Here is a 14,398-nt window from a genome sequence, read left to right as displayed (position 1 = left end):
GGACACGGAGCAGAGCCCGGAGCAGCTCCAGAGCCGGCACCGCGGACACGGAGCAGAGCCCGGAGCAGCTCCAGAGCCGGCACCGCGGACACGGAACGGAGCCCGGAGCAGCTCCAGAGCCGGCACCGCGGACACGGAGAAGAGCCGGCTCCGGTCCCGCGCCCCGCCGTCCTTTCCTTTCCCGTCCCTTCCCTTCCCGTCCCTTCTTCCCTTGTTCCCGTCCCTACCTGCCGCYGTCCCCGCGGCCAGCAGCCAGCACACGGCGAGCAGGAGCGGACAGRGCAGCGGAGCTCCGGACACAGCCATGGCTCGGCCGCCCCAGCACGGCCCCCTCGCTCCACTTCCCGTCGAGGGGCCGGGCCAGCCGGGAAGGGCGGCGTGACGGGACGGGACGGGCCGGGCCGAGCCGGGACGGGACAGGACGGGACGGGACGGGCTGGGACGGGCGGCCCGCCCAGGTAACCCGAGCCGGGAGGGAGCGGCACGGCCCCGCCACCTGAGCAGCACCGCCCCGGGGAGCGGGGCTGGGCACCAACGGGAGCGTCCCACGGTCCGTCCCACGGCCGCACGCTGCCAGCACTGCCCTCCCTCTCTTGTCACCCTCTGTCGCCCCATGTGCCGCCCCTGCCCTGCCCTTCGCTGCCGCCGCTGCCTCCCGCACGYTCAGCACAGAAACACTTGGGAGAGCCGATTCCTTGAGGTTGGAGCAGACCCCGAAACCACCGAGCTCCTTTCCGCCGGAGCTGTCGGCGTCTCCCCGAGCCCCGTGCCCTCCGTGTCCCCTCACCCCGCACTGCAGCGCGGCCACAGACCCACACACATCTCGGTTTGTGACTCAAAGTCATTTTCCTTTTACAACCGGTCGTCTGCTGCTGCTCTGGAACTTGCCTCCGACAATTATATCCTCTCCCAGGCAAGTCCCGCACAGCCCCGCGCAGTTCTCTTGATGTCAGAACCACTTATTGACCCTCTGGCAGAATTCTGCTTTTCGAAATCCCTCCTGAAAATTTACCTAATTTCTACAGTTCTTATCTGTGCTAAAAATGCATATTGTTGGGGTTTTTTTGGTTTTGTTTTATTTTTTAATTTTTTTTTTTTTTACAAATTTCCCCAGACATCCTCTGTTGCGGCCCCTTCCAAATACGATGTGGTGGTGTGGCCACTTGGAATTTTGCTCTCATGTTTATAGGTGTATGCAGCAAGAAGTTTTCCAGAATTTTGACAGAATTGGGAATATGATATGAGTGATATTTTGATAAATTGCAGGATAATAAAATATTTGGGGTAAGACTTTTCCTTCTGAATTAGAATTTTGTGATAGCTGGCAAGCTTGGTTCTAGTTACCACCCAAATACAGGTATTCTAAAAATAGTACAGATCCAACAGAGAGGAAACTGGCTAAGTTTCAAGGCAAACCAAGATTTGTTAGTGAAACTTACTTATTCCTAAGCCAACAGAATGTTTCAGTATTTACTCAGCTCCTCGAGGAGTTTTGCAAGCATTGCTTTTTTGCAGTGCTTTTTAGATGCTCGTTCTAGAAAAAGGGAAGTGGATCTTTTAATGATAGGGTGGGGAATATCCTGTGTTAATATTGGACTTTTTTGCTTTTCTGCCTGTTTGTTTTCATATTCCTGTGAAATAAGAGGGTTTCTAGTTGTTGTTAGAAAGTGCCCAAGGACCCGCAATTATAATCAAATAAAAACGTGGTTTAAAGTTCCAGGATGTGGAACATTTCTGTGACAGAGATCAGATTGTGCAACTGCTTAGAGCAAGCGTGACTATGCCTGCTGGTGAGGACATTTGTAGAGCAGAGTTGTTCCAAGAAACCTCTCTCTTGCTTTCAGTTTCCTTGCTGGTATTTTCTTTCCTTCTTTCTGTTTTGTCCGCTCCTTCTCCCAGGGGAGGTAGTGCCAAGTACACATCCAATGTTCACTGCTTTTGGCAGCCTGCCCATCATCGCTGTCGGCAGATGAAACATTTTCTCCCTCTCTCKGCCTTCTCCCCAAATATTCCATACTCGTTGTGACATCCCCATCCGATTCACAGCAAACACAACAGCTGCCAGAGCCTTTAATCCCTGCCACCTACCAGAAACTTCTCATTTCTCAATCTCACGGAGTCCTGTCCTGCATCTTTCTCTGCAAATGTGCTCGTTCATGTTCTTGTGAGCCAATGCTGCCCTAGTGAGTGGGACTCGTACAGACACACCTGAGGTATCTTTCAAATGATCTGTTGAACGAGTACTTGAGCTATGGCTTCCTGCTCGGTGTGAACTGATTCACCATCATGTTGCTGACCTGCCCTTGGCTCTGTGTTCCTGCCTTTCCACCCACACAACCGAAGCCAGTGATTGTGCCATGCAGCAAGTTTGCAGATGTAATTAAAAAATCCAACGATATTTTCCTCTGTGAAGGAAAATTCCCTAAATCAGATTAATAAGCGGTGCTGATGTCTGGTGTGGCTGCACAATTACCAAGTCCAGCAAGAGGCAGCAGTCATTGGCAGCACAGGGCTGTGGAGAATTGTCCCTTTTGGGACCAGCAGTCGCTCCACACCAATGATGAGTGGTGTTTCTGATTTTTCAGTGGTTTCTGTCAATAATTTAGGGCTCAACTGATGTAATTACAGCTCTTCAGAAGATGGCTGGGGACAGTTAAARAAAGGGCTCAAATAGAAGACAGCTGGATCTGAGCACAAAAATTCAAAACTGAGCTGAAAAAACCCAGTCTGACTCATGTGGCTTCTCCCTTTTTGACCTCAGTGTTCTTTGGGGACATCTAGAATTCTGTGATCTTTGTTCACAACGGCATCAACTCTGCAAACTCTCTCTGAACTGCTGCCCAAGCCCCCCCAGAAATAGAAATTATGTGGTATAAACCCCACCTCCTTTGAGGAAAACTTTCGGGCAGACGTGGAACCAAGCACGTTTGTGCAAATGTTGTACTCCCCTCTGGTAAATTCTGCTGCAAGCCCACACATCAACTTTTCAGCTCATAGTTCCCAAAGCAYCAAGATCTATTTAATTCACCTATTTATTTGGCAAGGGAGTAGCTCCTTTAGCCATGCAGGGGGGCAGGGTACAAACCTGGTTTTACAGCTSTTGGGCCAAGACTTGAGAGAGCCTCAGTGGCAGAAGACAGCAGTAGGARAAGCAGTTTGTCCTTTATCCTCTGGGGACGTAAATAATAATTACACCTGACTTACTTTACATCATATAGGAGCTGGTAAAACTGCCTGACCTGGGCAAATACATCAGTCTGCCCACCATGGAAATTGAATTAGCTGAAGAACAACATTAAATACATCCCCAAAGAGCAAAAATCTGAGTTTAAAAATCTTGACTCCAAAAGAGAGCAAAAACCTGACCACAAACTTACTGGACATTCTTTAGAGAAGTAGGGTGATCTGCTGGGATGTTTCCTTGCTTTTGATTCATGTCTTTCTATTGATAAATTTGTGTGCATGACTGTTCCTGGTTTCCTGATGAATCATGATTTTGGGATTTCCCGGAGCTGGATGTGTGGCGTTAGGATTTCTAAATCAACATATTTTATTTGCTGAATAATTCTGTGTTCAGCATTTCATTTGGTGTACTTCTGTGTTTGAAGATTTTTTATGGTAATCTTCTTTAGAGGCAGCATATGTGATAGCTCAGTACATAAGGTTTAGTCCCATGAATCTTACAGTGGTATCTTACACCCTGTTCTGTGAAATGAACAAAAAATTAAAAAAACCCTAGGCAAAATTTATTTATTGCAACACTTATTTTTCCTGTTTGTGTAATCATTTTTTTTGACCGGGAATAAACTCTCTGAATTTCAATGTGATATGATTTTTTTCCCCTGGCTTTTGGTCAGAATTATTCATAATTCAAAAAAAAAAAAAAAGAAAGTAAAAGGAGTAGTATAGGAGGGCTGGTGTCAGGAAGCTCTGGAGCAGCTCTGTGCATCCTCGGTGTCCAGCACAGCCCTTGAGAACCAAGGCAAATGAGAGGTGCTGCTCTTTCACACACAGAGGGGTAAACCGGGCTCTACAACACACACAGATACAACATGCAGGATAAGAGCACTCCTGGTATGATTCTGTAGCAACAGGCGTTAAATTTACASGAGCAGAGAGTWATTTTCATCCAGAATAGCTGAAATATTATGTGTGTATCACAACTGGTTCCCCTTTGCTTGGCACAAGCGTGTTATTTACGGTACTACAGTCTGTGGTTGCGTAAGAATTGGCTGCACAGAGTGTTCCTCAATGCTGTAAGAACCCCTTGTTTAGTCAGAGAGCTCAGCTCAGTGAAYCTCACATCAACATGGGGAGCTACTCTCCTCAGGTGGGTAAATTGAGTAAGGTGTAGATAATTTCTATCAAATTTTTTATGATTTCCACCTATGTTCTTCTCCAGTTCTTTTGGGCCACATTAATCAAATCATACTGTGAAGTCCATGGATTCTGTCTCTACAGAAAGGGAAAACAAACTTATTTTACCGACTCTGAGACAAAGGCATTATGTTTATGTAGTCTTATTCTGTATCAAAATACAATGTTGTGTATGTTCAAAAATTTTCTGGAAGAAAATAAACAGGTTACCCACTAGAGGTATTCCCTGATCTATGATTTTTCATTTGCTGGCCTATCTCCTGAAAAGTCCTGTTAGCAGAAGTTTAGAATACCAAGTAGCATGTAAAAGCACATCCTCTGCTGCAGTAAGTTCTTCATTCCGGATTTTTTGGGGAGGAAGGAAGTGGAGCTCTGAAATTATTTTTCTTAAAATGCTACTTTCTAATCCCTSTGCCGAGAGAAAAGCAGTAGGTCAGAGAAAATGTTTGCACTGCTCTCTCTGTAAGTCTCTAAAAGCAAGTTMTTGCAYATTAAATGCTGGCAGACSCTTTGTTGATTTGTCTGTGCTATTTGCAAACCATCTGGCTCTGACACAAACCATTATCCAAACCAACCCTGATACTGAGAGTAGCCAAGAGCTCTTAATCCTCACAGACAGATACTTCATCCCTTTTCTTTTCCTTTTATGCAAAATTACCAATGCATCCATGCTGAATACTTGATGTGTTACACAGCAGTCTTGCAGTAAAAATGATTAGAGCACTCAAATACACAGTGTAGCCAAACTGAGACACAGAAAGAGCGCATGCCAGGATGTAATTTAAAATCCCACTAATTTTTCAAGATGAAAAAATTCCTAGCATTCCTTAGGCAATATAAGAAAACCAAAATGTTGATGAACAGCAGACATTTCTATTCTTCTCAAAAGAGTAGCAGTGTGAGTACCTGCTACATAAAACAGGCACATATACAATATACTCTCCAGATAGATCTGTGAATTAAGCTGTTTCAGCCATAATTAAGAAAAAATCTTGAGCATTTCTTTAAACTGTGACAATTACATAGGAAAAGGACACATAGAGAAATGTGATCATCTTCTTGGCACCATTGTCCACACACAGCTGTAAAATAATGGCCACTCTCCATCCTTTCTAGATTGGTGAATACACGAAGGAAAAACCAGTTGGTTTGTAACCAGTCTTTTTATAACCTATCTAAAAAGGAGATTTTTTCTGTAGAAAATCCAGAAAAAATATTTAGCAGAAATGAAGGCAAATCCTTGGGGCATATATTTTCTGTAATTCATATAAGTGTATTCTGAAATGCAATGACTGTATATATGCTAACTGGACTGGTGCTAAACACTTCTACTTCGGCCAAATTACTGAGAAAGCCTTCCAGTACACGAGAGTGAAATGACAGGACAACTCCAATACCAAAACTTGAGAAACACAGATCAAAATTCATCTTGGACCATTAAAGACACCTGAAGATACGAGTAAGAATTTCACTGGAATTCCAATAAAAATAAGGAATAAAATACAAAAATTCAGCCAACAATGATATCTCAGAAGATTAAAAACATCACAAAACATGCATAATGATCTCCCTGTAAATCCAGGAAAACTGTTAGGTTACCTGTGGTATTTAAAAGAGCTACAGTGCAAGAGCTTTTGCATGTCTATGTCTCATCATTGCTGATTGTAGTCAAGATAAGCCTTTAGTACTGATATTTAGAAGTCAATTAGCTCAAAAAAAATCTGGTATTGGATCAACTATTAACGAGCTTCACACCTTCGAGTAAAGCAATTTGGAAAACTCTCACTACATGCTYTTAAATATTATTTGTTGAAAGGTAACAATCAGGAAGGTGTAAACATATTTAAACACTCTAGTCTCTCTTCCTCTTTCTGTTTGTGCTAAATTTAGAGTCTGTCTGGCACAAAAGCACATACAAGCAGAAATATGGCAGGTTTGTTGTAGGCACATCTGTATTTTGCTTGAAACAGCTAATGGGTGAATTTATGGATCACGACATTAATTCCTCAGAAGACAAATAATTGCAGGAATTTAGAATCATGCACAATARACACTTTGAAATGTGGTCCAGTTACTATTTGAGGATATTTTTTGTCACAAAAATTTAGAAGCTTAACATTTTATAGACACTGCAGCCAAGCTAAATACCCAGCTGGAGTCTTTTTATTATGGCATTTTGATACATATCCTTAAAACCCCCACCCTTCCCATATTGGAACCATATTTACAACTGACAGGATTTTGAAAAACACAGATGTTAAAAATGTCGCTGGATAAAAGAATTACTGAACTGTGTTCTTCTTCCTGAATCTGAAGCGTATTATTAAAAAAGGGACAGAGGATGTATGAAAGCTTTGGGAAGGGGAAGAAGGAATGAAAGAACCCTGAAAAATATATTTTCTCCAACTACCTATCAGACAAAAACAATGAGATTTGAGAGAACAGATCTGTTTAAAAGGAGGGAACATGCATGACTTACGGTGCTAACAAATCCCTCAATTTAGTATGTTACTTTGATGTGCTGCAATTTTTTAAATCGCATCTTTCCGATTATTGGAATTTTTTCAAAAGGTGTTAAAGCACCTTATAATTTACAACTCAATTTAAGCTGTTCTCAGAGTTTATATTTGTGTGAGACTATGAGTGTCAAACAGGAAAACTCATATGAAATGGCAAATCTCTCAGGTTTGCCCTCAGTGAGTACAATCCATCCTCTCCGGCAGCTGGGAAAGGTTACCCAGAATTGGAATCAGCTCCAGTAAGCTCAGCTTTCATGGAGATTACTTTAGAAATATCTGCTCTGAGGATGTATGAAATTTATMATTTCTGACTTAGGTTTTAGTTATTCCAGCCTAGGGCAAGTTTACTCTCGTTGAGTGCAATAGGGGGGTCTGGACCCCAAGYCACTTTTTAGAAGAGAAAGGTCTCTCACCAGTGACTACAATTTCTCCTTCATGTCCCCTGTCCAACAAAGCTTTTAGCAGCAAATAKGATATAATGCTAATTTCTATATACTCTATACTCCTTCTATGTACAAAGTAGTTTTACATTTTATTATATTCCATTGTACAACTTTACATAGTACRTCATGGTTTCGATTCATAGTTCAGCAATTCAAAACATATTTAGATAACTGCCTTTCCACGTCCTGCTATTCATTTAGCTTAAAAAAAATAGTAGAAAACAAGCACAGTGGTGCAATGTCCAGGCACTTTCAATGTTGCTCAGCAAAATAAGCAAGCACCCTGTTTGAAAGCATGGTAACTTTTTTTTTGTGGAAAAAAAAAAAAATAACCAAAACAAACCAAACCACCCCACAATTGAATCTTTGCTCAACATGGATGGTTTTAAACATCCTTTATACAGTTCCAAGAATTCCTGAGAAGGCTCTGTGAAATGTGGCTGATATGTTTATATGTCAGCAGTGGGTCTGAGTGAGCAGTAACTCCCATCACCAGAGGTTCCGCTGATCGCACAGAAGACGTGAAGCGAGTCCTGCATCCACGGCGAATGCATTGTGTCTTCATGATAGATCTAAACAAAGCAAAACAATTCCAAATTCAGTACAGGTTTCACTTCATTATGATAATCAAGCTGTTTGAAAAGGCATGCAAAAGAGATACCCAACCTTGTCTTCAAAGCTGTTTCACRAAGGCAGCGTAACAAAGAAATGAGAAAAAAGAATAATTTAGCAATTTCTGTAGCATTAAAAAAGACACTCTTCTCTATTACTGGATGAATTTACAACTATGCACTGTAGGAAAGAAACAGKTCTCTGTATAGCAATCTTTTATTATGTCTTATCAGTAACAGAATTCTAATAGGTTTTATTGTAAGTACGTGCAGCTAAATTCCCCAAACACTCACTAGCTCTGTGTCCTGATTTTGTACTTTATAGCCTGAAGGACAGTCTGACAGCAAGAGTCCAACTGGACTGTATTTGCTTTCACTGTGTGGTTCACCAGTCATTTACCTTGAAATTGCATTAGTGGAACTGAGATCCCTGGCCATCATAAACAGCCTCTGGACATCCAGCTTTCTGCCAGTCTCAAACTTCCTGGACCTGTTCAGCTGCYGTTTGCCAATTTTTTGTATTTATGTTTTAGATTAAAAGATCTGTAAACAGGTCACAGGCTGACCCAGTGATTACCCATCTGCCCTTTCATCTCAAACGAAGGACACTGCTGTGCTGATTTGGGACACTGACAATATTTAGAAAAGCTTATGTTATTTGCAGTGAGAATCCTAAATTAATGCACTTTTTATATTTAACTGAGTAATGCTGCAAAATAAGAAAACATATTCCATTAAGTTGAACTTGTTAAGTATTAGGTCATTTGATGGCAATGCAAAGTTCAAGTCAGCAGTTGTACAACTTTATGTTGTGCAACTATAAAGAATGGTGTTCATAAACATGGTCTTTTAAGCTGCCTTTTAATCTATTACAAGAATAAAGTGAAAAGTACATTCTTCCCAGGGAGCCCTTCACTTGGACATTTCAGTACTATTTTGCCTGTGGATAAATCTATTGAGATAACAGGGAGTGTGTTTTAACAATGCTTCTTTGTTCTAAAATAATCTTGACTATTGTACTGTGACAGTGAAGGATTGAGTGATTTGGTTTTGATTTGACTATTGCAAAATTCAGAAGCCACAAAAGTTCTAGCAGCTGCATGCAAATTAAATGCCTTGGAAAGGTTCACTGGCAAATAACTTAGAATAAGCAGGTGGCAGCTCCTCTGAACAAGCCTCTCTGAGCAAAGTTCAGCAGTGGAGTACACAGTAGTGGCAGTGAAAAATACTGTGTGGCAAATGTGCAAAATCAGTATTTTGCACACTAAAAAAAAGTGGTGGTCATGAGCAGAATAGAAGGGGAATATAAGAAAAGCAACAGGATGCAGCAGTCACTTTCAAACAGATCCTCCCTCACACTCCTACAACAAAACTCATCCCAATCATGAGACTGTTTCCCTGAAATGATGCTGTAYTCTTCCATAACAAGACTCTGATTCCCATAAGCATTATTTTATTGTAAATAAACCTAATTTACAAACAGCAGCCTGGTGCAGTTGTATTATTTTGCCACTCGCAAATTTTTCAATTAGTGTAAACAGCTACTCCACTGACTGGAATTTGTCTATCCATTTTTAGTGAGTTAAAATGCTGCATCTTTAATTTGTAGTCACTATGACTAACTGGGACATCCTGAAAGCATTCTTCCAAACTTCAAGTTCTGTGGACCACAATGCAGTCTGTACCGTTGATTTGATATTCTTGATACTATAAATCTGCAACAGATTTCTTCTGTCCTAATAAAAGGCAAAATTAAAGGGCAGAGATATGGAAATCACTTCAGAAAGCCAGGTCTCATCTAATTTAACAGCATGGTACTAGGTAGAAGTGCAACTGCTCTTTGAATATCCCACCTCTCTGATGCTACTATTCAAATGTATTTTGCTAGAAAGACCCAAGAAAACATTAAAACATAGATCAGATAAGTTAGCACGAATTTTAACAGTGCATATAAATGGCATGCTGGCATTAAGCAAAAATGATAAGAAAAGGAAAAGTAACATATTTTCTAAAATAACTKAAGCTGGATATAACTGAGGAAATGGAAATTTTGTCAGAGAACTTTGACCTGKGATCTCTTTATAATTTGCAAATGATGCAGAACATGGCATAGGATTTCTGATGACCAGGGCAGGGAGTGGTGTGGCAGTGAAGACCCCACCCTGCAGCTCCCTGAATGCCAGCACCAGGCTGAGACTTTCAGTCAGCAGAAAGCAGTCTTAGGGATCCACCAAGCCTACTGCTGGACTTTCAAGTCGGCTTACTCACTGTTTTATATTTAGCTACATAACATGAGGAGTGATCACGTTTTCAGTTAGTTCCCAGTCATTTTCCAAGCACAGCCAGCCACCTCTGGGAGCTGCCCTGYAGTACGTGCCTGTTCATGGATGATGTCAGAAAGCTCTTTCACCATATCCCGAAAGTTGGACTTTAACCCYTCGTGGTACTCCACTTGATCCTCCTTAATGAGACGCTCGTTGAGCTCCAGAGCAATTCCACAGGCTTGGATAAACTTCCTGGAGAGGAAAGGCATGAATTTGGGGCATTACAACAGTCCAGTCCTCTAYCACAGCAAACAACCAACCAGAGAGGCAAATCTCAGTATTTCCCACTCCCTTTTCTCCAGTGTTTGAGACAAGTCCTGTTCCAGGAACATCCCTGGGACAGCGGATCAGGGAATGGAGAGGGACTACAGCACTGCTATGGGGYTTTGTGCAGAGCTCCTTTGAGCCTGGATGCTCAGAAAGGACAGCCAGTCCTGCAGGGCTGGGCACAGCTGGGGACATGGGGACAGCAGGGCTGTGACAGGTCGGGCTGCTAACAGCAGAGACACCTCCAGAAGGAAGTTCACACCGTGGGGAGCTGTGGTGCCGTCTCTTGGTTCTGTTATTTATTCTTTGCTTCATTTAACACACATATTTCCCTTTTTTTTATAAACCTCGATGTCAACACAATCACAACTGCATTGGAGTTCGTGTTTGCACTGTGAGGCTGTAAAATAAAAGCATGGCATGTTTTCAGGGATTGCTCCGTTATTGCTGGGTTATTCAATACATGGAAAGAGAACAGGATTGGCCCAAATGAGAATGGAGAAATGGGTGAAATGGGAGTCACCAGCACAGAATGACAGATGAGGGGCTGGCGGACAACTGGTTGCACCCAAGAGGTCCAGAAAAGAGTGTGGCAAAGAMTCATCATCCTGAGGTGAAGCAGGGGTTGTCTAATTATATCCTGGGGACTCTTTCAAGTGGGAGGTCCTAAGGGACAGAAGTTAGAAAAACAACTGCCCAAGTCATACAGTTTCAAATACTAGCAACAGAAAAAAGAATAGTGCCTTAAAGTAAAGGACTTRCTTTAAAATATTTCAAGTCCATCATTATCTAGCAAAAAATCCCTTTGGAAAAAATTGGCAAACAATGCTCAATATTAAAGACCCCTGAACACAGGACTGTCAGATCTCTGGTTTTCAAACATATTTCCTTCCCATGATAATCTCAAATACCCACACAAACTGTTGAAGCAAAAGTTCAAACAAATTTCCCCATGGAGAGCACAGCCTTGGGCTTGGRAACTCTTGATATTTATAATTTCATTGGTTTTTTTCATACGTGTGAGCACCCATAACCCCATGAGCCTTGGATCTTTATAAGACACATTTAAGTATCCAGCATCTGCCGAGTTCAGAGAAAGACAAAAATATAATCAAAGCAGGTACCACCTTCCAGCCAGCTGCTAGCTTTTATTACATCAGAAATCCTACCTGAACATTTCTTTTAACTCATTCACCTTCTTGGCAGGATATTTACTAGACTGGCTGTCACTTAGGAAAGCTCTGGCATAGGCCAAAGGACCAGCATTAACCTAGAATGAAAGAAGAAATCATTTATGCTAGAACTTCTGCTGAGAGKCTAAAAGCACTTGTGAAAGGAATAACAACTTTTTACAAAACCCCACCCAACATTAGCACACTATTTCAGTGTCATCAGCTCTGTATTACTAATGTCACCAGAGGCACCTGAAATTTCAAAAGTTGAGCATTTGTTTTTCTATCTATGTTTTTGAGATGAAAAGATAAATGGRGATAAAAACAGAGATTATTTCCTCATACTCTCCTCTTATTTCCGTGTGGGAAAGCAGCATGGTCTGAGTCCTAAGGTCATTTATCGAGCTTGAGAAGCCAGGCTCACAAAAAGGCTGTTTGTGCCTGACTGCAGTCTTCAAGACTGAAGTATATTGTAGCAGTCACTTATGGCTRATTAAGGTGCAATTTCCCTTGGATTTGACACTGCAAACACCACTGGAGAAGGTGTTTATCCGCAGGAGTCTGGCTGTGCAGCAGTGACCGTGGCTGTGCTGGAGGCTGCAGGGCTGGTTAATGATTGCTGGAAAGTCAATGCTGTGCGTTGTGCTGACGCCTCACCCTGAGCTGTGTATGTAAATTCTGAACAGACATCAAACAGACTGACCTGCACWGAAACACAGCCCTGCAGCTTGAGCTGCAGCTGGATCATGTCAACATCACCAGCGGAGCACAGCTTCTGCAGCTCTGCTGTCTTGTCCTTTATTTCATCCGTAGCGACATCGATTGGTTTTAAATTAACCTGATGCTCGTAATTGACTGGAATTCTCTTCTTTACATATGGGAAGGAGTTCAGAGCTAGCAGGAACAGCAAAATAAATGTATAAATTGAAAAGTCATGCAGCACACAGGATTATGCTTCATAGAATACCTACAAGCAGATTCTTGCACTTAGGGATGTGAAATCCCAAACAAGGCTATAATTAACCAGCATGGCTTTTTAATATGTAAAAATGTGCACATAAAAACACAAGGTAAATCGCCCCTCCCAACCAGAACATTGTCTCACAATTCTGAATAAGAATTCTGAGAGAATTTGTGACACTTCTAAGATATTTTCATGAGCTAGAATACTCTCACAATAGTTACCATCTCATGTTTGCACTTACTAGTTAGAATAGTCCTTTTTTTACATTGTTCTTCCACACTGCCATGCTTTTTTCCAGATAAAGTATAAGGAGTTTCAAATACAAATCTATTGATATTATGATTTCTTTCAAATTCTGTCTTCCTTTCAGACATTTCTTTGTCTTCAAAGTAGGGCTTCACATACGTCACTTGAATATGGGCATACTTGGGGTCAAGGTCTTTGATGTTGACCTATGAAATCAGAGGGTTATTCWCAGGAGGAGCAAAGGTTAATAAGTTATAATTGGTTAATTCATCTACTAATTTAAACTAATTCCCTGCTGACCTTGCCTCATTGCCTGCAGGCCAGTGACACATCAAATGCTTGTTTGGCCCTCAGCTGGGATGTCTAGACCATCCACCAGCAGATAAAACAAGGAGGTGTGGCACATGAAATGCATCATAAGAAACCATCATGTGGTGTCAAAGAAGCTGTTCCTGCAGCAGGCAGTCACATCCCCTGGCCCCTCAGTGTAGCACAGACCTGAGCTACTTAGTCCTTCCAAGATCACCACCAAGTTTCCAGTCCATAATCCTGTGCTCATACAGTGCCGGGGCAGGCAGACCTGCAGGCTCGCACTAAACCAGCTTTGGGATCACCAGCACTGTCTTTGGTAACCCAGATAAATCCCACTGCAGCCCAAGGGTGAGCACAGCCCTTGCAGGGAGCATAAAAAARTATTCCATGTGAAAAGGAAGGAGCTAAGGCTGCAAGGCCCAAGGAGATTTTTAAGCTTGCAGTGTCAAAGCAATGAGAAGTAACTCCAGTTCCAGTCGCCTGATGCTCTGTGCTGGTTTCTGATGCSTTCACCAAGGCTCAGGGTGACAGGGACTGCAATTTCCCATCCATAATTCCCCTCTGGMAGCCAGAGCAGCACCAACCCYTGCCAAGYTGTGCACCATGTCCACACASRGGGCAATTGGAAGCAGGGTGTTTGTAAGGGGRAGGAGCAGAGGGYTCATTCTTCCCCTCCCAGTGSMRRARGRARGGRWKSYYYKRWWWCYYCYYTYMRSYTCMMMRRRMMYSSMRKTTAACTGTACCTTATTAGAATCCTGGATAATCTTTACAGTCTCTGACCCAAATTTTTCTCCATAAAGTTTAAGAAGTCTGAAGGAGATCTCCGAGAGGCCTGTCAGTTTGGGCTCCTTATAGACGTATTCCTTCCCATCTTCCTCCTCAAAGAACGTCTGGCATTAACCACAGGAAAAAAGAAAGAAGTGAGGAATAGCTGTGTTTCTTCATTTGGCAAACTTTTATCTCAGATTTGCTACTTGGAAAGCAAATTTCTGCTAACATTTCTGTAAGCCAAGAAGGTCTGKAAGGCTATGGCTCACAAAATCTCACTGAACTTTGCCTGTTTTAATAGGTTACTTCAAAAATGGTCTAAAAAATATAAAATTCTTCAACCAACACAAACACAACACGTCATTACTTGAGTACAACCAGTGCGAAATCTAAAC

At 42.2% G+C, this 14,398-nt stretch overlaps 2 protein-coding genes across 4 annotated transcripts in view; both read right to left on the bottom strand.

The window, feature by feature from the left end:
* The window catches only part of IL13RA1 (interleukin 13 receptor subunit alpha 1), a 15,546-nt gene extending 15,112 nt beyond the window's left edge, over window positions 1–434 (bottom strand). Inside the window, exon 1 of the mRNA XM_057385688.1 lies at window positions 228–434. Coding sequence (XP_057241671.1) covers window positions 228–306 — 79 coding nt within the window. The 5' untranslated portion in view covers window positions 307–434. The remainder of the gene's footprint in view (window positions 1–227) is intronic.
* A 3,470-nt stretch (window positions 435–3,904) lies between these two features.
* The window catches only part of LOC130585263 (dedicator of cytokinesis protein 11-like), a 44,347-nt gene continuing 33,853 nt past the window's right edge, over window positions 3,905–14,398 (bottom strand). For all 3 annotated transcript variants that reach the window (XM_057385684.1, XM_057385686.1, XM_057385685.1), the window contains 6 exons: window positions 13,979–14,125; window positions 12,919–13,129; window positions 12,417–12,607; window positions 11,711–11,811; window positions 10,328–10,466; window positions 3,905–7,911 (listed from right to left, as the gene is read on the bottom strand). In XM_057385684.1, coding sequence (XP_057241667.1) covers window positions 7,789–7,911; window positions 10,328–10,466; window positions 11,711–11,811; window positions 12,417–12,607; window positions 12,919–13,129; window positions 13,979–14,125 — 912 coding nt within the window. In that variant the 3' untranslated portion in view covers window positions 3,905–7,788. The remainder of the gene's footprint in view (window positions 7,912–10,327; window positions 10,467–11,710; window positions 11,812–12,416; window positions 12,608–12,918; window positions 13,130–13,978; window positions 14,126–14,398) is intronic.

This window comes from Malurus melanocephalus, unplaced genomic scaffold (assembly GCF_030028575.1).
Source record: "Malurus melanocephalus ecotype Western Australia unplaced genomic scaffold, MMel_1.1 scaffold_855, whole genome shotgun sequence".
Taxonomy (NCBI): Eukaryota; Metazoa; Chordata; class Aves; order Passeriformes; family Maluridae; genus Malurus; species Malurus melanocephalus.
Note: the sequence above shows the minus strand (reverse complement) of the source record. Positions and strands in the feature narration are given on the sequence as shown.